Source organism: Salmo trutta, chromosome 19 (genome assembly GCF_901001165.1).
Source record: "Salmo trutta chromosome 19, fSalTru1.1, whole genome shotgun sequence".
Taxonomy (NCBI): domain Eukaryota; kingdom Metazoa; phylum Chordata; class Actinopteri; order Salmoniformes; family Salmonidae; genus Salmo; species Salmo trutta.
In genome coordinates this window covers 36,391,770-36,417,717 of record NC_042975.1, presented here as the reverse complement: position 1 = coordinate 36,417,717, position 25,948 = coordinate 36,391,770, and the positions used below count along the sequence as shown (strand labels likewise).

Genomic DNA, 25,948 nt, shown 5'->3' with positions numbered 1-25,948 from the left:
ATTTGTCATAGAATGAAAGAAGAGTACTAGAAGCTCATAGAAAAATCTAGAGAAAAAAGTCCATATCCTTTTAAGGCTGTGGTTTCCTCCTCCCCTTCTGTCCTCTCCTCCCTCTTTCTCTCTCACTCGCTTTTTCTCTTGAATGTGGTGAAGTCATTTAAGACAAACGTGTTTGTTCTTTTTAAGCCGGCACTCCCTGAGAGCAGACTCTGTACTCTGTTGCAAAGGAGAAGAGAGGAACTATTTTACACCAGCTCACAGAAACACAGGCCCAAAGCCACTTGCACGCATCAGAACAACTAAAGCTGCTCCCAACTAAACACTGTAAGTACATACCTGGCTCCTTCTTAACACATTCATCTCTTATTCATACTGTTACATTTCCTGGTGTATCAGACATTGTCAAAATGGTGTCTAGTACTTTCTCTAGCATGCTTGGTAAGTTGCTACTGACAGCGTTCTATAGTTTTGGACAGTCTATTTTAGGATTACATGGATGAGAGAGAGGGCGAAAAGGCTGTAGACATACTCACATGGGGTACACCTTCATCTTTTTTATATTCAGCCTCTAAACACACACACACACACACACACACACACACACCAGTGGCGGTCGGTACCGTTTAAGATGAGCGAGGATTTTTATTTTAATGAGTATGGCCTTATTTCTATTACAGCATATTGGATGACTGTCATTCATATTCCATTCACCCAGCTCAATGTAACATTGATTAGTTTAGGCTACTACATGATACTAAACTTTTCCCTAATTCCATCACGCGGTTGCTACAACCTAGCTTATGAATGAAAGTTTACAACATACAGCAGGTGCACACATGCCGAGAGAAAGATTTGAGGTGACAGACAGTGACACATTCAATACTGCCTTGTACACTCTTGCCTGCATCTAGCTTGTCTAGGGTGTAACCATTAGTCCAACAGTTGCAAACAAGAGTTTCTATTGGACAAATCCAGGTATGTTTATCCCCGTTTTTTCCCATTTGCTTCCATTTAGAATTTTTTTTCAACAGAATTAGCGGAATGAATACACCCCTGATCACATGTAAACACAGATCACTTTCATGGCAGCCACGTTGTATTCCTTCTCACATCTATGCGGTCTCCTCCTCTCACCCTTTCCCTTCACCTGTGGACTTCAATGAATGTGACCAGGCGAAAAAACCTTTCCAAGACAAACCATCTCATAACCGCTACACACAGCCTACATTGTTGTCACCATATTACCTAAAGTAAAATCATAGTCAACATAGCTAATAGAACTAACGAGTTAGTAAGCCTACTACAATCATGCAGTACAGTCGGTAAGCAGATACACCAGCGGGCCTGGTGGCCATAAACTAGTAAAACCAAAAGCTTACGTTGACTTGGAAGAGTCCCAGTGTTGTGTTGGATAGTCATAGCCAGCTAGCTAACATAGCATCCCTCTGTTTGAGCCGGGTGTTTGAGTAGGCTAAACTAGCTAGCTGCATATGCTAGCTAAGTAAGTGAGTCTCCTTCATTTTTTTCTGCTTCTTAATTTTTGAAGGCATTAAGTTGTTCAAAACTGTTCAACTATTGTCTTTCTCTCTCTTTGAGTCAACTACTCACCACATGCTATGCACTGCAGTGCTAGCTAGCTGTAGCTTATGCTTTCAGTACTAGATTAATTCGCTGATCCTTTGATTGGATGGACAACATGTCAGTTACATTTACATCATTTAGCAGACGCTCTTATCCAGAGCGACTTACAAATTGGGTTCATGCTGCAAGAGCTTTGATAGGTTGGAGGACGTCCCCTTGAAGTTGTCATAATTTCTGTGTAAGTCTATGGAAGGGGGGTGAGAACCATGAGCCTCCTAGGTTTTGTATTGAAGTCAATGTACCCAGAGGAGGATGGAAGCTAGCTGTCCTCCGGCTACACCATGGTGCTACCCTACAGAGTGCTGTTGAGGCTACTGTAGACTTTCATTGCAAAAAAGTGTGTTTTAATCCATTATTTGGTGACGTGAATATATTTAGCATAGTTTTATCTAAAAATTATAACTTTTTAAATGTTTCAATATTATTATTTTTATGAAATTCACTGAGGAAGATGGTCTTCCCAGACTCACGCACACCCTGCCCTCTCTCACTCCGTCTCTGCATGGCATGTATCTAATTCATTCATTAATTCCATAATAACAGAATGATGCTGTGACTCAGATTTTTTACTTTAAAATGAATGTCAAACAAAAACCAATGCTCACTGTTGGCCCTAGTGGCCAGTTTCCATGTCATCTCCCAACGTCCTCAGACATGGATTGACGTCGAATACTGACTTGTATCACGGGTGACCTGGCTGCACACACTAGCTACACCCCTTTTTAAAACGGGCAGCTCCATGTAAGACAAATTCATGGAATGATATAGGGGCTTTCTTTCTCATGATGTATGTACTGTATCTTTGAGATGGAGAAAGGGTTATCTATCTCAACATGCGGTCAGAGAGTGTTGCTCTGGTTCCTCTTAATTTCCTGTCTATCTGCCGGTACCAGACATTAGTGTAGCTGTGGTGTGGGAGTCAAACCTTATATGTGAGGGATGTTTAAGTGTATTCCCTGAAAACACTTTGACATGACATTTACAAGTTGCTTTGGAAACATTGAATGATGGATCTTTTGTGCAGTAACCCCAGTAGCTTTCACACTCTGTTTCACATCACTGTAATAAAGTCACCTGTAACGGCAATGATTGAGCCATGTTTGAATGAGGACACAGAACACATATTGGGTAATAGGAAGTACAAATGGCTTTACAGGCTGAGTAAGGGCAGACTGTTGTTTTGAGAAGCCTGGTCTGAGCCTGTAGCAGAAGGCCTGGCCTTGTCAGGAGCCAACAGCTCTATCCTGCCCCCCTCCTCCCACTCCATGAGTATACCATAGCAGACTATGCTAGCAGCCCTCCTCTCCTTCCTCTTTTCCCTTCCTGGGGAAAAGTGCAGTAAACAGATTTATGAACTCTCAATCACACATGGATGTATTCCGGTTCTTTGACGCAGCACACAGGTTTAACCCAAGGCTTTTCACACAGTTTATAGAACCTGTTAGAAACGTTCTATAAGGTTTGAGTGAGGTTTGGGAAGGTTAGAGGTATCTGTAGTAATCTAACTGCCCCTGCCCTTAACCCATAACAGCCAATAACATCAGCCAATCAAGAGCCTCCATGTTGAGAAGGCCTGATCCAGCCAGTGATGTGTGCCTGTACGCCTGTACTAGTGATGCGTCAATCGCAAACAAGCGGTTCTTTTTGAACGTCGGAAACCGAATTGCATGAAAAGTCATTCATTTGGCTCCCTGATTTGCATTCTGTTACTACAGCTTTTTGAGGTCCAGATAACGATTATCTGCAGATAACTTATAAAAATATTATCTGACGAATGTCATTCCTCACTGCAGGAACAATAGATAGTGAGGAGAGAGCCTTTTTCTGGTCCAAACACATTTTTGGAGTGTGTAGAAAGAATGGCAGGCCATCTAATAATTTGGTCAGGTAAAAATGTATATGAACTCACGTCACAACCTGACATAATGGCAGGCAACTATGTAGGCTTTACATTTGCAGTTTTTTCATGGTTTCAGGTACATGTTTAAGTGCTACTGAACGAAGACCCGGTTACGAGCCAAATTAACGTCTCTTTTTGAACGGATACAAATGAGCCGGCTCACTGAAAATACTCGGAATGTCCATCATGTACTGAGCTGAAGGCGGATCGTCTCTGGGCATGCTAAAACAGTGCTCTGAGGCAGATCATCAGATTGAGAAACAGCCCTTCAGATTGGCTAGAGCAGAATCTGGTATTTATGATGATATTTACAAGAGTTGTTGTTGTGCAATTCCATGGTAAGAGAATGACATGGAGACTCCGACTTTTCACTTTAAATTTATGCCAAACAAAAACCATTGATTGCAAAGTTAAACAAACCATACAACTCTATGCAAAAGGACAACTTTTAACAATTTCCACAGAACATTTTCCAAAAACACATTTACTCGAAGAACAGTGCAGATGTACAGTTTGGTAACAGAGTGACGGTAAAATCTCCCTCAGTTTTTTATGTGATCACATTTTCCAAAAACTCTTAAATATCTACTCTGAATTAAGATTCAAAGATGTCTGCAGACAGAATTGGGTGTCAGCTATGATACTACACCTTGAATTTGAGAAAAGTCTATTCTGGTTATTGAACTACTGTAAGGGAAGTGGATAAACACCCGTTAACAGAATGACATCATGGGTCCCTGACCTGTACTATACAGAATTATGAATGTCATTGTCTTCATGGTGATGTATCCTGAATCAAATGTTATTTATCACATGCGCCGAATGCAACGGGTGCAGACTGTACCGTGAAATGCTTGATTACGAGCCCTTCCCAACGATGCAGAGTAAAAAATAAATAAATAAGAGGAATACAATACACAAGAATGAAGCTATATACAGGGAGTACCAGATCTATGTGCAGGGGTACAAGGTATTTGTGATAGATATGTACATAAAGTCAGGTTAAAGTGACTAGGCATCAGGATAGATAATAATAAGGTATTTGAGGTAGATATGTACATGAAGTCAGGGTAAAGTGACTAGGCATCAGGATAGATAATAATAAGGTATTTGAGGTAGATATGTACATAAAGTCAGGGTAAAGTGACTAGGCATCAGAATAGATAATAATAAGGTATTTCAGGTAGATATGTACATAAAGTCAGGGTAAAGTGACTAGGCATCAGGATAGATAATAATAAGGTATTTGAGGTAGATATGTACATAAAGTCAGGGTAAAGTGACTAGGCCTCAGGATAGATAATAATAAGGTATTTCAGGTAGATATGTACATAAAGTCAGGGTAAAGTGACTAGGCATCAGAATAGATAATAATAAGGTATTTGAGGTAGATATGTACATAAAGTCAGGGTAAAGTGACTAGGCATCAGAATAGATAATAATAAGGTATTTGAGGTAGATATGTACATAAAGTCAGGGTAAAGTGACTAGACATCAGGATAGATAATAATAAGGTATTTGAGGTAGATATGTACATAAAGTCAGGGTAAAGTGACTAGGCATCAGGATAGATAATAATAAGGTATTTGAGGTAGATATGTACATAAAGTCAGGGTAAAGTGACTAGGCCTCAGGATAGATAATAATAAGGTATTTGAGGTAGATATGTACATAAAGTCAGGGTAAAGTGACTAGGCATCAGGATATATAATAATACGAGTAAGAATAAAGAACAGATCAGCAGCAGCATATGATGAGTGTGAAAGTGTGTATGTGTGTGTATTTGCATGTGTCGGTATGCGCGTCTGTCCGTATGTAGTGTACAGTATGTGAATGTGTGTGGTTTTTGTGTGAGAGTGTCAGTGTAGTGTGTGTGAGTGAGTGTGTATACTGTATAGTGTGTATATATATAGTCTTGTGAGTGTGCATATAGTCAGTGCAAGGTAGAGTCAATGCAGATAGTCCGGGTAACCATTGAATTAGCTACAGTGCCTTCCTAAAGTATTCACATCCCTTGACTTTTTCCACATTTTGTTGTGTTACAGCATGAATTTAAAATGGATTACATTGAGATGTTTTTGTCGCTGGCCTACACGCAATAATGTTAAAGTGGAATTATGTTTTTAGAAATGGTTTTAAATTCATTAAAAATGAAAAGCTGAAAGGTCTTAAGTCAATAAATATTCAACCCCTTTGTTATGGCAAGCCTAAATAAATTCAGGAGTATAAATTTGCTTAACAAGTCACAAAATAAGTTACATGGACTCTATGTGCAATAATAGTGTTTAAAATGATTTTTGAATGACTACCTCATCTCTGTACCCCACACATGCAATTATATGTAAGGTCCCTCAGTCGAGCAGTGAATTTCAAACACAGATTCAACCACAAAGACCAGGAAGGTTTTCCAATGCCTCGCAAAGAAGGTCCCCTATTGGTAGATGGATTTTAAAAAACAGACATTGAATATCCTTTTAAGCATGGTGAAGTTATTAATGACACTTTGGATGGTGTAGCAATACACCCAGTCTCTACAAAGATACAGATGTAGAACGCTCTTAGAGACTTACCCAGAAAGACTCACAGCTGCCAAAAGTGCCTCTTCAAAGTATTGACTCAGGTGTGTGAATATTTATGTAAATTAGATATTTCTGAATTTCATGTTCAATACATTTGCAAACATTTCTAAAAACAGGTTTCCACTTTGTCATTATGGGCTATAGTGTGTAGATGGGTGAGAAAACAAATATTGAATCTATTTTGAATTCAGGCTGTAACACAAGAATGTGTAATAAGTCAAGGGGTATGAATACTTTTCGAAGGCACTGTATTTAGCAGTTTTATGTCTATTTAGCATTCTTATGGCTTGGGGTAGAAGCTATCTCTTGTTGATCTGAAAGCCGATGCTCCGGTACCGTTTGCTGGACGGTAGCAGAGTGAACAGTATGGCTTAGGTGGCTGAATAAGTATACAAAGTTAGAAAAATGTCAAATAATCCGTTGCATGTTTGGGTATTATTCTACACACTGCCTAGTATTCTAATGAGCTCCGCCACCAAGCAAAACCAAACCTGAACCAATCATAGACGTCTATGTTTCACAAGTTTGGACATCACAGTAGAGCACAGTAGAGCACAGTAGAGTAGAGTACAGCAAAGCATAGTACAGTACACTACAGTAAAGTACAGTACACTACACCCCAGTCAATTATACTGCACTCTACTCTGGTGTGCTCTACTGTACTGTACTAAACTCTACTAATGTACTGATCTATACTTTATTTTCTTTACTGTGCTGTCCAAACTTGTGAAACAGATTGGTTCAGATTTGGACTGACCAAATTTTAACTAGCACTACTTTTCAACTTCCATGGACTCCTGGTGTCGGTCGGTGCTGAGAGGGGGATTACAGTGTGGGCTGGTCACAGTAAATGGAAAGAGAGGGGGCTCATGGGTAGGTGTCAGTAAGAGCCAGGAGAGGTGATGTTAACTGCAGAGAAAGAGAGAGACAAGAGAGAATTAAAGAGGGAGGGAGGGGTTGTCCAGACTGTTTTCACACTCTTGCTTGGACCACCAGACGACAGAAAGAGACAGAAAACAGTTATGAGCTGAACATAACAGTATGCCAGTGGAAGGGAGGACAGTAGCAGGTCACCCAACTGTGGTTTGTGACTACTATGAACTTCCCTTGTAGCCATTTCAGTTGCCGTCATTCTGTTACTGATGTTTGATTTGATAACAGAATGATGTGTTTTAATCACTTAATAAATCATAAACCAAATGTTATCAGTAAAAATACTAAGGAATTAGTAGGTCTACCTATACTTGTTAATTCTGTTTAATTTCATTACCCTCCCTCATCATGAGGGAGAGAAATTAGAAAACATTTTAAAGATATCTGGGTTTTTGGTAACAGAATGACAAGACATTAGGCAATATTTCTTAAACTTACAGAAGGCGAAAAAATTCAGCAAAACTAAATATAATCGCTCCTCCATTTCCTGGTTGCTACAATTCTAATAGTTTACCTAATTTCAGTTTATGTGACAAAACAAGCAAGTATAGTATAGAGAATCATTGTACCATCTAAACCACTGTGAAATATATTTCCCATGACCTGAAAATATTGTATTTTCAGCTGTTTGAAGCTGGTGTACAAAACCCGAAAGTAAAAGATGCAAAAATAAACTAGAAAAAGGGAAGCATAGAAATAGAGCACATAGAACCAATCTACCGCTTCTTAGACTGTTTTCAATGAGAATGACAGATCTAATACTCATATCGCCCCAAAAGTTACATATTACAGCTTTAAGTAACCTTTCGTCTTATCTAACCAGACCAAACGTAACATATCATACTCATTTGAGTGTCGCATCCTGTTACAAACTCTGGTTGTGACATAACTAGGCTGACAGAGAAGAGAACAACAGGTCCTTCCTCTACATCCCATATAACATATGTAGTAATAACCCTACACTGCTCTGCTTTTCTCTGGGTGAGGAGAGACACTGACATGGAACTATTAGCTATTAGCTCTAATAGCTCTGGTCTGGGAGTCATTAGCTACTGGATGACAGCTAGTGAATTAGGATTAGGAAGTAATGCTTTCTCTGTGTTAGAGCTGACCAACATTAATAAATGCTAACAACTGTCACAAACAGTACGACAGTGCACGCAACCACTCATATTGAGTAACATTATCAAACCTCTTGTGAAAGAATCAAGATAGTTGTGGCCCGGCCAAAACAGAATTATTAACACAATGGATTGCACAAATAATATGCAAGCATGGCCAATCTGAAATTCTGTCTTGGATTCTATTTTAGACACAATCAATCTTTGTGTTTGTGTGTGTGTGTCGTTGCTAAGGCAGAGAGATCATAGAGGATCTCTCACAGATGTTTCTCTCACTCTGCACAAAAACAGGAAGCAGAGCATTGAGGTGCTTAAGGAAGAGAATGTGCTCTCCAGTTTCACTGTAGTCTGTCTTGCCAGTGCCATTTCAAACATCACTTACAAGATCTGTGAAAAAACAGACGTGTACCTGCATGCTACAGTGTCCTATTGGGCCTGTCTTCAAATACAACTATGCTCCTACACACACACACTGACATTGACACATGCACTCAAGCAGTGCCTCCACCTCCTTTCCAAACACAGTATTAAGCCAGTATTAAATTGCTTGTCCTTTTCTTTTGCACGTTGATACCCCTATACAGCACAGGAGGTTGGTGGCACCTTAATTGAGGAGGACGTGCTTCTGGTAATGGCTGGAGCGGAATGAGTGGAATGGTATCAAACACGTGGTTTATATTGTATGTGTTCGCCATTCCAGATGATCCATTCAGCCATTCTTATGAGCCGTCCCCCTCTTAGCAGCCTCCACTGCTATACAGGCACAAGACCTGATTGAATGCTATTGTGATAGCATGAATCAATGTGGATTGATAACTCAACCTGAATGTTTACTTATTAGGCAAGTAAAGAGGAGAGGGGAGGAGCATGTTGCTGTTAATTCTAGCTGCTCCTGATAATATCTCTTACTAATATCTCTTATATGTTTTACTCACCATGCAGCAACATGAGTCATCTTTTGAACAATGTCCTGTTCAGAGGGGATATTCAGTATGCCTCACTTTGAGACATACAGTAAGATCATAAGGTAATTGTGGATGTAGACATTTAGCCCAACAATCCCATCTAGCTAGCATTATGCTCTGTGCATTTACAGACGTTGCATAGTATGGACTGGGCCATAGGGTTTGCCGCTTGCCACAGTGTCCTTTGTTGGGCACTAATACGCAGAAGAGTCAAAACACATAACAGAGTGAGCACGTCTATGAAGGTTAACTGTAACAGCTACCCCAGTGAGAAAGGAAGGAAGTGACAGAGGAGAGCCAGCTGGGAGGACTAAGCCAAACAGGATGTAGACAGCAGGGTGTGGCCGGGGAGGACAGGAAGCAGCTAGGAGCCAATGAGAGCAGCAGGCTCACAGAGAGATGACATTAACCTTTGACCCTCAGCTCTGAGATGTTCAGTGATAGTTATGATTCAAGATACCAGCACAGGCACTGAGACTTTTCGATTCTACAGTCCAAGAATTAGGTCTAGATTTGAAGTCTCCATCTTGTGGTCTGTACTATGGCCATGTTTATTTTTTTATTTTATTTTTATTTAACCAGGCAAAATCAGTTAAGAACAAATCCTTATTCACAATGACGACCTACCCCGGCCAAACCCTCCCCTAACCCAGACGACGCTGGGCCAATTGTGCGCCGTCCTATGGAACTCCCGATCATGGCCGGTTGTGATACAGCCCGGGATCGAACCAGGGTCTGTGGTGACACCTCTAGCACTGAGATGCAGTGCCTTAGACCGCTGCGCCACTCAGGAGACCCCACTACTATGTGCCTCCCTAGCATAGTAGTCTTCAAGTTGGTAGGCATTTAGGCTCTCTGTTATAAGTTCTGAACTCCAGATCAGATCAGAGTGCCTGACAAATATATTTGCACACAGACACACACAGACAGAGAAAGAGATCATCAGACTCTGATTACGGACCTATTTGTGTTGGTTCAGGGCCAGTTTTGAGGGTGTCGGCAGGCCAGGGACATGAATGTGAGTGCTGTTCCATCTATTAAGTGTCCCTGTTGAGCCAAGACAAAACCAAAAATAGTTACACTGCCACTGTTACACATATAGACAACCTATCACAGTATTCATGGAATTCTCTATGTGAGGAAGTTGCTCCTCACCTACAGACATTTCTGGTTTATCATATTTACTCAGAGTATATATATTTCTTCAAGTTATTTATTTAAGAGCAAGTTGTGTTTTGTGTATTTATTTATTCAGTCACTTCCACAGTTCTACGTTTACTTGTCCACCATATCAAACCTCTACAGCAAATTGTGGTCATGTGTCTGACACAGCTGATTTTATCCCTGGTAATTAGGTCACCTGCCATTTCAAATAGGTGTGCCCCAATTGTTTTCAGTTGGTTGTATTGTAACCCAGGTGAGCCATGGTTTTAAGCTGCCAATGTATTAGGGTTTTAACTCGTTCTGGAAGTGCATGTTTAATGTATATATGATACCTTTGAACAGTATCAATTTTTAAAGCTGTTTAAGGAGTAAAATCTTGAACGATTGATTGATAGATGTTATTTATTATGTAGGCTGTTGTTTTGTTTGGACCCCAGGAAGTAAGCAGCAGCTAATGGGGATCCTAATAAATCATACCACTATGGGTTAGAGTAAGGCCAATTATTTTACACTGTCTTAGATACTTTGTCTTTACCTTTTATGTTAGCTTCTATATAAGTCAAGTGTATGGGATGGTCAATACCACCTACAACAAAGAAAACACACCAATGTTTGCCTGCCCTATCTGAAACAATATCTCTCCTTGCAGGAACAGTCATGGCAAACAAAGGTCCCTCCTACGGTCTGAGCCGTGAGGTGCAGAGTAAGATCGATAAGAAGTATGACCAGGATCTGGAGGAGAGGCTGACCGAGTGGATCATCGCCCAGTGTGGAGCCGGAGTGGGCCAACCCGAGGCAGGAAAGACCGGTTGGCAGAACTGGCTCAAGGACGGATGTGTGAGTGCCTCTTTCTCATACCTTGTGGGGTGGGGGGGAGTATATCTGTGTGTGAAGGTAGATGTCTGCTTGAATTTGTCTGCCAGTCTTGCACAGGTAGTGAATACTTTTACCCTCTCTCTGTCTCCCCCTCTCCAGGTACTGTGTGAGCTGATCAACAGCCTGTCCAGTGGGAACAAGCCCATCAGGAAGATCCAGAGCTCAGGCATGGCCTTCAAACAGATGGAGCAGATCTCCCAGTTCCTCAATGCGGCTGAGAAGTACGGCATCACCAAGACTGACATGTTCCAGACAGTCGACCTCTGGGAGGGTATGTACATCCAGCCAGCTGCCGTCAGCTGTACCCTCCCACATTACACCAAATACACATCACTTATATCCTCAGTTCAACTAACATGCTATATAGAGCATTTAAAATACTATTGCTGCTTATTCACCATGTCTAAAGGAGCTACATTCATTGTATCATAGAATATGCTAGACAGTAGTTGCAGTCCCTCTTACTAAAGTGTCTTGATGTGCAGTATTAATGTCTACTGTGTATTCATGTCTGTAGGGAAAGACCTGGCTGCTGTCCAGAGGACCCTGATGGCCCTGGGAAACCTGGCTGTCACCAGGGACGATGGGACTTACCGTGGCGACCCCAACTGGTTCCATAAGTGAGTCAACCTCATTTTTGTCCTGTCATTAAACTGATCTCAAAGGGAAACGTTTGCTTACAATATGAACAGTGACTATAAATGTGGTGTACATGATGGTTTCTGTCTGCAGGAAATCAATGGAGAACAGACGTGATTTCTCAGAGGACCAGCTGAATGAAGGCAAGAGCGTCATCGGCCTGCAGATGGGCACCAATAAGGGGGCATCTCAGGCTGGCATGACAGGGTATGGGCGACCCAGGCAGATCCTAAACAACAACCCCTAAAACCATGACAATGCCCTGTCATCCCACACCTCAGTACATTCCTCCCTCTCTGGGACAGTCACTGACGACAGAAGCTCTCTAACTCAAACAGGAGAGACTAAACAAAAAAAAAGTAAGGCCAAACTGGACTAAAACGGGGACTGTAAAACATACTCCTACACACAAACCTAGTGACAAGTCTGTAAAATCATGTTTTATTGAATATGTCGACTAGACATGGCTACATAAGAAAGAACCAGACATTTCATTTAGATACTGCTTTTAAAACTGCACTCTGATGGTAATAAGTCTAAATGTTTGGTTTGTACTGGGAAAGATGCAGTAAGATGCTGTCAATAATAAAGATGTTAGGCCACCTTTCAAGATCTTTAATTCTTGTATGTTGATTCTGAAATAAAGTTCAGTTTAATTTGAAAAAATGCTTCTCATTCTTTACAACACTTTGCTACCAAAGATCTACACTGCAGAATGACTACAATGACCAATATAAACTCAACATTGTAAAGTGTTGGTCCAATGTTTCATGAGCTGAAAAAAAAGCTCACAGAAATTTTCAAAGCTTATTTCTTAGTGCACAATTTTGTTGACAGCACTGTTAGCATTTCTACTTTGCCAAGACAATCCTTCCACCTGACAGGTGTGGCATATAAAGGAGCTGATTACACAGGTGCACCTTGTGCTAGAGACAAGGCCACTTTAAAATGCGCAGTTTTGTCACAACACAATGCCACGTCAAGTTTTGAGGGAGTGTGCAACTGTCATGCCGACTGCAGGAATGTCCATCAGCACTGTTGCCAGAATTTAATATTCATTTCTCTACCATAAGCTGCCTCCAATGCTGTTTTTAGAGAATTTGGCAGTATGGCCTCAAACACAGACCACGTGGAACCATGCCAGTCCAGGACCTCATCTGGCTTTACCTGTGGGATTGTCTGAAACAAGCCACCTGGACAGGAGTACTTCTGTCTGTAATAATGCCCTTTTGTGGGGGAAAATTCATTCTGATTGGCTGGGCCTCTGCCCAGTCATGTGAAATCCATAGATTAGGGCCTGAAGAATTTATTTCAATTGATTGATTTCCTTATGAACTGTAACTCAGTCAAATCTTTGAAATTGTTGCATGTTTTATATTTTTGTTCAATATAGTTAGACTGGGATTTTGTGGTTTATTTCTATACCAGTATATACATTGAGGTTAGAACAGTTGCTGTAGGCTACTCTCAATATGATTTGTACAGTCTGGATGATAAAGTACAGAACTAATATGCAGCATAGTAACATCTATTCTTATCCATATTTTTTTGAAACTGCACTGTTTAGGGACTCGTAAGTAAGCATTTCACTAAGGTCAACACCTGTTGTATTTGCCGCATGTGACGACAATTTGATAAGGCCTAGTTTAAATGAAATCCAACTCTCTTTGCCATCTAACCCTGCTGCAGACGGTTGGTCATTACAGGAGAACTCTGGGATCTTTGGCAGGGCCCTTTCTCCACACTCCTGGAGATATAGGTATGTGATAAGGAAAGACTATTACAAAAATATTAAAATCAGACGAGTATGGTGGAAGGGAGGGAGAGGTATTGGCTGGCTGGATTCTTTAACTGCTGATACTAAGTCTTTCTGACAGGGCACACTAACCCTGACTGCCAGCACACAGCTTATTTTATAACTGACAGTGAGGCAGGGAGAGAGGAAGAGGGACAACAGGAGTGAGGGGAGGGATTCAGTGGAGGAGTATTACCCTTCTCTCTCCTGCCAAGGGTTTGTTTATACTGTGTTCAGCTTGAGTGCCGACTAAGCTGTTCAGCATGATGTTAGGAAGAAACAGGCCAGGGATAGAGAAAAGAAGGCTTGGAACAGGAAAGGTTAGGTGGGATAAGACTGGGAGAGAAAGAGAAAGAAAGGGAGATGGAAGAGATGGTGAAGAGAAGAGCGGTGCAATATATAGATATTGGAACATGAGGATACTTAGAGCATACATGGTGTCAGATAGGGAGAGTGAATGGAGATGTATAAGAGTGATAGCTCTCTACATGGTGTCAGATAGGGTGAGTGAATGGAGATGTATAAGAGTGATAGCTCTCTACATGGTGTCAGATAGGGTGAGTGAATGGAGATGTATAAGAGTGATAGCTCTCTACATGGTGTCAGATAGGGAGAGTGAATGGAGATGTATAAGAGTGATAGCTCTCTACATGGTGTCAGATAGGGTGAGTGAATGGAGATGTATAAGAGTGATAGCTCTCTACATGGTGTCAGATAGGGAGAGTGAATGGAGATGTATAAGAGTGATAGCTCTCTACATGGTGTCAGATAGGGTGAGTGAATGGAGATGTATAAGAGTGATAGCTCTCTACATGGTGTCAGATAGGGTGAGTGAATGGAGATGTATAAGAGTGATAGCTCTCTACATGGTGTCAGATAGGGAGAGTGAATGGAGATGTATAAGAGTGATAGCTCTCTACATGGTGTCAGATAGGGTGAGTGAATGGAGATGTATAAGAGTGATAGCTCTCTACATGGTGTCAGATAGGGTGAGTGAATGGAGATGTATAAGAGTGATAGCTCTCTACATGGTGTCAGATAGGGAGAGTGAATGGAGATGTATAAGAGTGATAGCTCTCTACATGGTGTCAGATAGGGAGAGTGAATGGAGATGTATAAGAGTGATAGCTCTCTACATGGTGTCAGATAGGGAGAGTGAATGGAGATGTTTAAGAGTGATAGCTCTCTACATGGTGTCAGATAGGGAGAGTGAATGGAGATGTATAAGAGTGATAGCTCTCTACATGGTGTCAGATAGGGAGAGTGAATGGAGATGTATAAGAGTGATAGCTCTCTACATGGTGTCAGATAGGGAGAGTGAATGGAGATGTATAAGAGTGATAGCTCTCTCTACATTGGGGTACAGCGTCTGGAATCAGAGAACATTTCCTAAAAAGGACTGATCACAGCAGGGAGAGGTCAGAGAGAGGGACAACCTCTTTCTTTCTGTTTCTTAGAGATGGCATGTATACACACAGTGTGGGGAATACAGTCTCACCACCTCTGACCAGCTAAACAATATCAGCTAACCTCATATCAACTCTGACCTGGCTGGAGACACACACCAACTGGATCAACTCACAGTTCAAACAGAAAGGACATTTTCCTACTGCCCCTATTCTCCTGTCAATCTAAATAAAAGGTTCACGGTGTTCTCAGAGGTTCTAGAAAAGAGGGTATATAGAAAGTGAGATGAGGTACAATGTAGAAAGGGAGGCACAGGAGGTTGGTGGCACCTTAATTGTGGAGGATGGGCTCGTGGTAATGGCTGGAGCAGAATAAGTAGAATGGTATCACATGGTTTGATGCCATTCCATTTCCTCCGTTCCAGACATTATGAGCCGTCCTCCCCTCAGCAGCCTCCACTGAAAGGAGCTGTGTGCCGAACAGTGGCGTCCACCACATCTGCTAATAATCCATGAATACAATAGCAGTAAAGGACACCGTGTGATCCACTATAAAACCATTAAACCTCTGAGTAGCATATGATGCTATGCCCTAGTAGTAGGTGAAGAAAGCTATTATTCAGCCAAAGTACACACACTTTATCAAACATAAATATGTTTTGACATGTTACCATAGAAACAAAGTGAGGCATATAGCGGTGTGACCTATTCCCTCTAGCTGCGGTGGAAAGTAACAGTAGGTGTGAACTAACTGGTGAAGTGAGGTGAGGTGACAGAAAGGATATATGAGATGTTTCAGTTCTGTCTGATTGAGAAACACTCCAGTCATGTCAAATCAAAATCAATTTTTATTTGTCACATGCGCCAAATACAACAGATGTAGACCTCACCATGAAATGCTGACTTACAAACCCTTAACCAACAATGCAGTTAAGAAAAATACGTGTTAAGTAAAAAAAAAAATAGATAAGTAAGAAATAAAAGTAACAAATAATTAAACAGCAGCAGTAAAATAACAATAGTGAGGCTGTATACATGTCCTGACTCTGACTGCGGTATGGTGGCAACGTTTTGAAGATTGTGTCGGTTCTCCTGGTTCTCTCTGTGATGTCATGTCAGCAACATTATACTGACCTCAACGCTCCTGCCTCACAGTGGGAGGGCAGTGTGGTGGGGAGCCTGGGAAGACATTAGTAGAGGTGGGATGGAGGCGGGGGTCCCGTACAGCTGTAACAAGGTGTTATTCTAATTTTTAAAAGTTGGGAAGACTGAAAGTGTATGTGGATAAGACTGTAACTGAAGAGGGAGGGGTCTGGGTGGAGTGTACAAAGCTTATATTATGACCCAGCCAAAGACAGTGTCTACAATATCAGAGTCACTCTCACACACCCTCGCAGCCCATGACATCAGACATGGTTTGATCACCAGGGAAACAGCAAACAACAGTAAGCAAAGCAGTCAGTGTTGGCTCCTCCTCTACATCTCCTCCTTCCTCCCCTCCTTTCTTTCTGGTGATCACTATCAGCATTTGTTTTAGCCTATCACAGCAGAACACATATGTTACCCGTGGGGTGGGCAGCTTTAGGGTCATTAAATATTGTGTGGCTGAAGGGCGGGTGGGTGGTGGGAGGGTTGAATACAGAGAAAACAATACCTTAAAAAATCCATAAATGTATAATTCATATATAAACCACATTGAGGGTTTTCTTTCATTATTTTAGGCTATCTGGCATTAGTGTTTGTGCTTAAGCTTAAGCTTTAGGGCCTAACCAAAGATATTTATAACTACCTCAATATAGACCAGAGCCTGTCGATTCCAATTGGAGCAAATTAATCATAGTGGGAAGAACAAGCAAGGAGGTGGGCAGAGCCAAGTACGAGCTAGCGAGATCCTATTTGCGCGTTCTAGCATTTTATTTGCATTAGGGAATGCATACTCTGAAGTGTGCATGTAGTTATTGCACATGCACACTTCACAGAGTATGCGTTCCCTAATGAAAATATGCAATTTGCCCTTGCACTCCTAAACAATGCAATTTAGAAAATGTGGCAAATGTACAGTACCAGTCAAAAGTTTGAACACCTACTCATTCAAGGGTTTCTCTTTATTTTTACTATTTTCTACATTGTAGAATAATAGTGAAGACATCAAAACTATGAAATAACATATGGAATCATGTAGTAACTAAAAAAAGTGTAAAATAAATCAAAATATATTTTAGATTCTTCAAAGTAGCCACCCTTTGCACAATATTGGCATTCTCTCAGCCAGCTTCATAAGGTAGTCACCTGGAATGCATTTCAATTAACATGTGTGCCTTGTTAAAAGTTCATTTGTGGAATTTCTTTCCTTCTTAATGCATTTGAGCCAAACAGTTGTGTTGTGAAAAGGTAGGGGTGGTATAGAGAAGATTTGGAAAATAGAATAATAATGGCGGCGGTGGAGATGGCTGACCTTTTATGTTCCCTAACCAATTGTGTTAGTGTGTTTTTTCACGTTATTTGTGACTTATTTTGTACATAATGTTTCTGCCACCATCTCTTATGACCAAAAAGAGCTTCCAGATATCAGGACAGCGATTACTCACCTCGTACTGGACAAAGATTTTTTCTTTAACGAGTCGGACGCGAAGGATTTACTTCAGACGCCCGACAAGGCCCTCATCCCCGTTGTTACGAATCCCTTTGGCCCTGCAGTCTAGGGGGGATGGAGACGAGACCCGTAACATAACCCATGCAAATTATAATAGTGGGAAGGAACAGTGAAAACAAAAACCACAGACAACTTAAATCTACCATCAAACTCTTAAGGTTTATTTCTTTAAACACACGGTAATGGGGGTGTGGGAAAAGGGGCTGAGCTGGACCCAAGGAAAGAAACAATAAGATAAAAACACCCCTAAGCTAGACTAGCCTATTTCAGTAACAGCTAGCTAACTAACCAAAAATACAGTGGGTGGTCTGCCCAGTTCTAACTAGTGTATTTAGACAAAGTATTCCTACGTGTAATGTAGGCCCATGGGCGACTTGTCTTGGTACCCCCTGTTCCCACCATCAAACAAACAGTCAAACAACAAAAAACTCACAGGATAACCGGACAAATGTGACACGTAGGAGCAATACAAAAGAGATCAATCCAGAGAGAGAGAGACACACAGAGACACACAGAGACACACACAGAGACACACAGAGACACACAGAGACACACAGAGACACACAGAGACACACAGAGACACACAGAGACACACAGAGACACAGAGACACAGAGACAGAGACACAGAGACACAGAGACACAGAGACACAGAGACACAGAGACACAGAGACACAGAGAGTGAGATTGAATTTACAGAGAGCGATTGCGCTCCAGAGAAAACAACTGACTGGGGTTTTATACCAAGGGAAAGGGATGTGATTGGTTGAGGGAAAAGGAGCAGGTGTCTTCTGATTAGCAACTGATTGATGACTGATTGGGGAATGATGATTGTCACCTGTGAGGGGAGGAGAGAAAAGAAATACACATACAGGATACACACAGGATACCTGTATCCGTAACATCCGTCATTCGCAGAAGAAAGAGACGGGGATAACGGGGATGTAGGTCTGGGTGCCTTGTAAGGATCCGACGGCGAGTGGGTAATCTGCCTTTACCATCAGTCCTATTAGCCAATGTACAATCATTGGATAATAAAATGGACAAACTACGAGCACGTATATCCTACCAACGGGACATTAAAAACTGTAATATCTTATGTTTCGCCGAGTCGTGGCTGAATGACGTAGCTGTCTATTTACCACCACAAACCAATGCTGGCACTAGGACTGCACTCAATGAGCTGTATAAGCAAAGAGGAAAACTCTCATCCAGAGAAGGCGCTCCTAGTGGCCGGGGACTTTAATGCAGGGAAACTTAAATCCATTTTACCTTATTTCTACCAGCATGTTAAATGTGCAACCAGAGGGGAAAAAACTCTAAACCACCTTTACTCCACAGACAGAGATGCGTACAAAGCTCTGCCTCGCCCTCCATTTAGTAAATCTGACCATAATTCTATCCTCCTAATTCCTGCTTACCAGCTAAAACTAAAGCTGGTAGCACCAGTGACTCGCTCAATTCTAAAGTGGTCAGATGAGGCAGATGCTAAGCTACAGGACTGTTTTGCTAGCACAGACTGGAATGTGTTCCGGGATTCTTCCGATGGCATTGAGGAGTACATCACATCAGTCACTGGCTTCATCAATTAATCCATCGATGACGTCATCTCCACAGTGACTGTACGTACATACCCCAACCAGAAGCCAAGGATTACAGGCAACATCCGCACTGAGCTAAAGGGTAGAGCTGCTGCTTTCAAGAAGCGGGAACCTGGGCCATATACAGCGTTCCTTACTGAGTTCTCTGAATTCCTATCGGACCTTATGGTCATGGCAGATAATATTATAATTTTGGATGACTAATATTCACATGATAAAGTCCACAGACCCACTCCAAAAGGCTTTCTGAGCCATCATCGACTCAGTGGGTTTTGTCCAACATGTCTCCGGACCTACTCACTGCCATACTCTGGACCTAGTTTTGTCCCGTGGAATAAATATTGTGGATCTTAATGTATTTCCTCATAATTCTGGACTATCGGACCACCATTTTATTACGTTTGCAATTGCAACAAATAATCTGCTCAGACCCCAACCAAGGATCATCAAAAGCCGTGCTATAAATGCTCAGACAACCCAAAGATTCCTAGATGCCCTTCCAGACTCCCTCCACCTACCCAAGGACGTCAGAGTACAAAAATCGGTTAACCACCTAACTGAGGAACTAAATTTAACCTTGCATAATACCCTAGATGCAGTCACACCCCTAAAAACAAAAAAATATTTCTCATAAGAAACTAGCTCCCTGGTATACAGAAAATACCCGAGCCCTTAAGCAAGCTTCCAGAAAGTTGGAACGGAAATGGAGCTACACCAAACCGGAAGTCTTCCGATTAGCTTGGAAAGACAGTACCGTGCAGTATCAAAGAGCCCTCACTGCTACTCAATCATCCTATTTTTCCAACTTAATTGAGGAGAATAAGAACAATCCAAAATGTATTTTTGATACTGTCGCAAAGCTAACTAAAAAGCAGCATTCCCCAAGAGAGGATGGCTTTCACTTCAGCACTGATAAATTCATGAACTTCATTAGAAAGCAAATTACGGACTCCTCTTTAAATCTGTGTATTTGTCCAAAGCTCAGTTGTCCTGAGTCTGCATGAAACTGCCAGGACCTAGGATCAAAGGAAACACTCAAGTTTTTTAATACTATATCTCTTGACACATTGATGAAAATAGTCATGGCCTCTAACCCTTCAGGCTGCATACTGGACCCTATTCCAACTAAACTACTGAAAGATCTACTTTCTGTGCTTGACCCTCATATGTTGAACATAATAAATGCCTCCCTATCCACCAGATGTGTACCAAACTCACCAAAAGTTGCAGTAATAAAGCCTCTCTTGAAAAAGCCAAACCTTGATTCTGAAAATATAAAAAACTATTGGCCTATATCGAATCTCCCATTCCTCTCAACATTTTTTGAAAAAAGTTGAGAGGAATGCCTTCCTCACTGCCTTCCTGTAGACAAACAACGTATACGAAACACTTCAGTCTCGTTTTAGACACCATCATAGCACTGACTACACTCGTGAAGGTGATAAATTACCTTTTAATGGCGTCAGACCAAGGCTCTGCATCTGTCCTCTTGCTTCTTGACCTTAGTGCTGCTTTTGATACCATCGATCACCACATTCTTTTGGAGAGATTGGAAACCCAAATTGGTCTACATGGACAAGTTCTGGCCTGGTATCTGTCGGAAAGATATTAGTTTGTCTCTGTGGGTGGTTTGTCCTCTGACAAATCAGCTGTACATTTCGGTGTTCCTCAAGGTTCCGTTTTAGGACCACTATTGTTTTCATTATTATTTTACCTCTTGATGATGTCATTCGGAAACATAATGTTAACTTTCACTGCTATGTGGACGGTACACAGCTGTACATTTTGATGAAACATGGTGAAGCCACACAATTGCCCTCCCTGGAAGCCTGTGTTTCAGACATAAGGAAGTGGACGGTGACAAATGTTTTACTTTTAAACTCGGACAAAACAGATAATGCTAGTTCTAGGTCCCAAGAAACAAAGAGATCTTCTGTTGGATCTGAGAATTAATCTTGATGGTTGTACTGTACTGTTGTCTCAAATAAAACTGTGAAGGACCTCGGCATTACTCTCTCTTTTGACGAACATACCAAGACTGTTTCAAGGACAGCTTTTTTCCCCATCTACGTAACATTGCAAAAATCAGACATTTTCTGTCCAAAATTATGCAGAAAATTAATCCATGCTTTAGTCACTTCTAGATTAGACTACTGCAATGCTCTACTTTCTGGCTACCCGGATAAAGCACTAAATAAACTTCAGTTAGTGCTAAACACGGATGCTAGAATCTTGACTTGAACCAACATTTTTTATCATATTACTCCAGTGCTAGCCTCTCTACACTGGCTTCCTGTTAAGGCTAGGGCTGATTTCAAGGTTTTACTGCTAACCTACAAAGCATTACATGGGCTTGCTCCTACCAATCTTTCCGATTTGGTCCTGCCGTACATACCTACACGTATGCTACGGTCACAAGATGCAGGCCCGCTTATTGTCCCTAGAATTTCTAAGCAAACAGCTGGAGGCAGGGCTTTCTCCTATTGAGCTCCATTTTTATAGAATGGTCTGTCTGTCCATGTGAGAGACGCATACTCGGTCTTGACCTTTAAGTCTTTATCGAAGACTCATCTCTTCAGTAGGTCCTATGATTGAGTGTAGTCTGGCCCAGGGGTGTAAAGGTGAACGGAAAGGCACTGGAGCGATGAACCGCCCTTGCTGTCTCTACCTGGCCGGTTCCCCTCTCTCCACTGGGATTCTCTGCCTCTAACCCTATTAAGGGAGCTGACTAACTGACTAACTGGTGATCCTCCCAAGGAGGGGTGCGTCACTTGAGTGGGTTGAATCACTGACGTGATCTTCCTGTCTGGGTTGGCGCCCCTCTTTGGGATGGCATGGAAGAGCACCAGTAAGCCAGTGACTCAGCCCCCTTAATAGGGTGCCGACCTGTTGCACCCTCTACAACCACTGTGATTATTATTATTTGACTCTGCTGGACATCTATGAACGTTTGAACATAGTCACCGTGCTTCTACATCTGCATTGCTTGCTGTTTGGGGTTTTAGGCTGAGTTTCTGAATAGCACTTTGTGACATTGGCTGATGTAGAAAGGGCTTTACAAATAAATGGGATTAATTAATTGACATCAACACCATTATCCCAGAAACCCTAGGCCAACCCCAATTTGCATACAGCCTCAACAGATCCACAGATGATGCAATCTCTATTGCACTCCATACTGCCCTTTCCCATCTGGACAAAAGGAACACCTATGTGAGAATGCTATTCATTGACTACAGCTCAGCGTTCAACACCATAGTGCCCTCAAAGCTCATCACTAAGCTAAGGACCCTGGGACTAAACACCTCCCTCTGCAACTGAATCCTGAACATCCTGACGGGTCACCCCAGGTGGTAAGGTTAGGTAACAACACATCTGCCACGGTGATCCTCAACATGGGGGCCCCGCAGGTGTGCGTGCTCAGTCCCCTTCTGTACTCCCTGTTCACTCCTGACTACATATCCAAGCACAACTCCAACACCATCATTAAGTTTGCAGATGGCACAACAGTGGTAGGCCTGATCACCGACAATGATGAGACAGCCTATAGGGAAGAGGTCAGAGACCTGGCCATGTAGTGCCAGGACAACAACCTCTCCCTCAACGTGATCAAGACAAAGGAGATGATTGTGGACTACAGGAAAAAGAGGACCGAGCACACCCCCATTCTCATTGACGGGGCTGTAGTGGAGCAGGTTGAGCGCTTCAAGCGCCTCAGTGTCCACATCACCAACAAACCATCATGGTCCAAACACACCAGGACAGTTGTGAAGAGGGCACGACAAAGCCTATTCTCCCTCAGGAGACTGAAAATATGTGGTGGGGTCCTCAGATCCTCAAAAAGTTTTACAGCTGCACCATCGAGAGCATCTTGACTGGTTGCATCATTGCCTGGTATGGCAACTGCTCGGCCTCCGAACGCAAGGCACTACAGAGGGTAGTGCATACGACCCAGTACATCACTGGGGCCAAGCTTCCGGTCATCCAGGACCTCTATACCAGGCGGTGTCAGAGGAAGGCCCTAAAAATTGTCAAAGACTCCAGCCATCCTAGTCATAGACTGTTCTCTCCACTACCGCACGGGAAGCGGTACCGGAGCGCCAAGTCTAGGTCCAAAAGGCTTCTTAACAGCTTCTACCCCCAAGCCATAAGACTCCTGAACAGCTAATCAAATGGCTATCCAGACTATTTGCATTGTCCCCCCCCCCAACTCTTTTATGCTGCTGCTATTCTCTGGTTATTATCTATGCATAGTCACTTCAACTCTACCTACATATACAAATTACCTCAATTACCTCGACTAACCGGTGCTCCCGCTATTGTTATTTTATTGCTGCTCTTTAATATATTTGTTACTTTAATTTTACAATTTTTTAATTATCTATTTTTATTACTTAACACTTATTTTTCTTAAAATTGCATTGTTGGTTAAGGGCTTGTAAGTAAGCATTTCACTGTAAGATCTACACCTGTTGTATTCGGCGCATGTGACAAATACAATTGATTTGATTCGGTAAAAGGCCAAGCTCAGTGCGGATGCTGCCTGTAATCCATGGCTTCTGGTTGGGGTATGTACGTACGGTCACTGTGGGGACGACGTCAACGATGCACTTATTGATAAAGCCAATGACGGATGTGGTGGACTCCTCAATGCCATCGGAGGAATCCCAGAACATATTGCAGTCTGTGCTAGCAAAACAGTCCTGTAGCTTAACATCTGCTTCATCTGACCACTTTTTTATTGATCAAGTCACTGGTGCTTCCTGCTTTAATTTTTAGTTGTAAGCAGGAATCAGGAGGATATATTTATTGTCAGATTTGCCAAATGGAGGGCAAAGGAGAGCTTTGTATGCGTTTCTGTGTGTGGAGTATAGGTGGTCCAGAGTTCCTTTTCTTCTGGTTGCACATTTAACAGGATGATAGAAATTTTGTAAAGTGGATTTAAGTTTCCCTGCATTAAAGTCCCCGTCTACTAGGAGCACCACCTCTGGGTGAGCGTTTTCTTGTTTGCTTATGGTGGAATACAGCTCATTCAATGCCGTCTTAGTGCCAGCCTCTGATTGTGGTGGTATGTAAACAGCTACGAAGAATACAGATGAAAACTCTCGGTAGGTAGTGTGGTCTACAGCTTTTAATGAGATACTCTACCTCAGGCGAGCAATAGCTCGAGACTTCCTTAGATATTGTGCACCAGATGTTACTTACAAAAATACATAGTCCACCACCCCTTGTCTTACCAGACGCCACTGTTCTATCCTGCCGGTACATCGTACATCGTATAACCAGTATGTTGATGTTGTCGTCGTTCAGCCACGACTCTGTGAAGTATAAGATGTTACAGTTTTTAATGTCCCGTTGGTAGTTTAATCTTCCGCGTAACTCGTTGATTTTATTCTCCAAGGATTGCACGTTTGCTAGCAGAATGGAGGGAAGTGGGCGTTTATTTAATTGCCTATGAATTCTCAGAAGGCAGCCCGCCCTTCGGCCCCTCTTTCTCCACCTCCTCTTCACGCAGATCACGGGGATCGGGGGCCTGTTCCCGAGGAAGCAGTATATCCTTCGCTTTTTTTCTCGTCAGAGTCGTGAAAGGAAAAAAAGGATTCTGCTAGTCCGTGGTGAGTAATCGTAGTCATGATGTCTAGAAGTTATTTTCAGTCATAAGAGACGGTAGCGGCAACATTATGTACAAAATAAGTAAAAAAATAAGTGCGTCAACCAGGTTAGCCTACACGCCAATCGCTTTTGGGAACAGGCAGAAAAGGTTAACGTCAATCCACAAAAGCAAAAAGGACAAAGTCAGAGTTTAATTCAAAACGAGAAAAGCAGTGAAATGGAGAGTTGAAAATAAAGAGAAGAAATGGCCAGAAAAGTAGGCTAATGTGTTTTGGAAAGATTTGATGAAGTGGTAAAAGAGGATGATTGTGAGGTGCTATACAAATTCGAAAGTTCAGGACTTCAAATAGGGAAGTTCAAGGGAACTGGAGCAGCCTACTTTCAGATGGGTTAAATGGAAACTGAAATATTGACAATGACTGTAGGTCTATAACGTCTCACATAGCCTTAAGCATTTCTAGCCATAAAAGTATACACCAAATGTAGGAAAAATGTACTCTGAAATAGGAGTGGAGAAATATGATTTATTTATTTCAGCATCTTGAGAGAATGTGAATGCTCAGTTACGCTGAACAAAAATATAAAACGCAAAATGCAACAATTAAAAAGATTTTACTGAGTTACAGTTCATATAAGGAAATCAGTCGATTGAAATAAATTCATTAGGCCCTAATCTATGGATTTCACATGACTGGGCAGGGGTGGAGCCATAGGTGGGCCTGGGAGGACATAGGCCCACCCGCTTTTTCCCCCACAAAAGGGCTTTATTACAGACAGAAATACTTCTCAGCACCCCCTAGATGGATTATCTTGGCAAAAGAGAAATTCTCACTATCGGGGATGTAAACTAATTTGTGCACAACATTTGAGAGAAATAAGCTCATGAAACATTGGACCAACACTTTATATGTTGTGTTTATATTTTTGTTCAGTGTAGATACCGTCTGTAGAGGTGCTATCTTTATCATGACCATCAGATATGGCTTGGTCACCAGGGAAACAGCAAACAACAGTAAGCAAAGCAGTCAGTGTCGGCTCCTCCTCTACATCTCCTTCATCTCTTCC

At 41.9% G+C, this 25,948-nt stretch overlaps 1 protein-coding gene across 1 annotated transcript; it reads left to right on the top strand.

Moving 5' to 3' along the window:
* Positions 1 to 143: 143 nt before the first annotated feature.
* Positions 144 to 12,484, top strand: LOC115154484 (transgelin-2). Its single transcript, XM_029700752.1, has 5 exons — positions 144 to 324; positions 10,953 to 11,140; positions 11,279 to 11,450; positions 11,697 to 11,799; positions 11,912 to 12,484. Exons 2-5 carry the CDS (start codon positions 10,961 to 10,963, stop codon positions 12,063 to 12,065), a joined length of 609 nt encoding a protein of 202 aa, XP_029556612.1. The 5' UTR covers positions 144 to 324; positions 10,953 to 10,960; the 3' UTR covers positions 12,066 to 12,484.
* The last annotated feature ends 13,464 nt before the right edge of the window (positions 12,485 to 25,948 follow it).

Excerpts from the sequence above, each read along its gene's own strand:
- LOC115154484 (XM_029700752.1), top strand. The coding sequence starts at position 10,961 with ATGGCAAACAAAGGTCCCTCCTACGGTCTGAGCCGTGAGGTGCAGAGT. Across the intron at positions 11,141-11,278 it reads ACTGGCTCAAGGACGGATGT|GTACTGTGTGAGCTGATCAA; the intron begins GTGAGTGCCTCT and ends CCCCCTCTCCAG. Across the intron at positions 11,800-11,911 it reads GACCCCAACTGGTTCCATAA|GAAATCAATGGAGAACAGAC; the intron begins GTGAGTCAACCT and ends TTCTGTCTGCAG.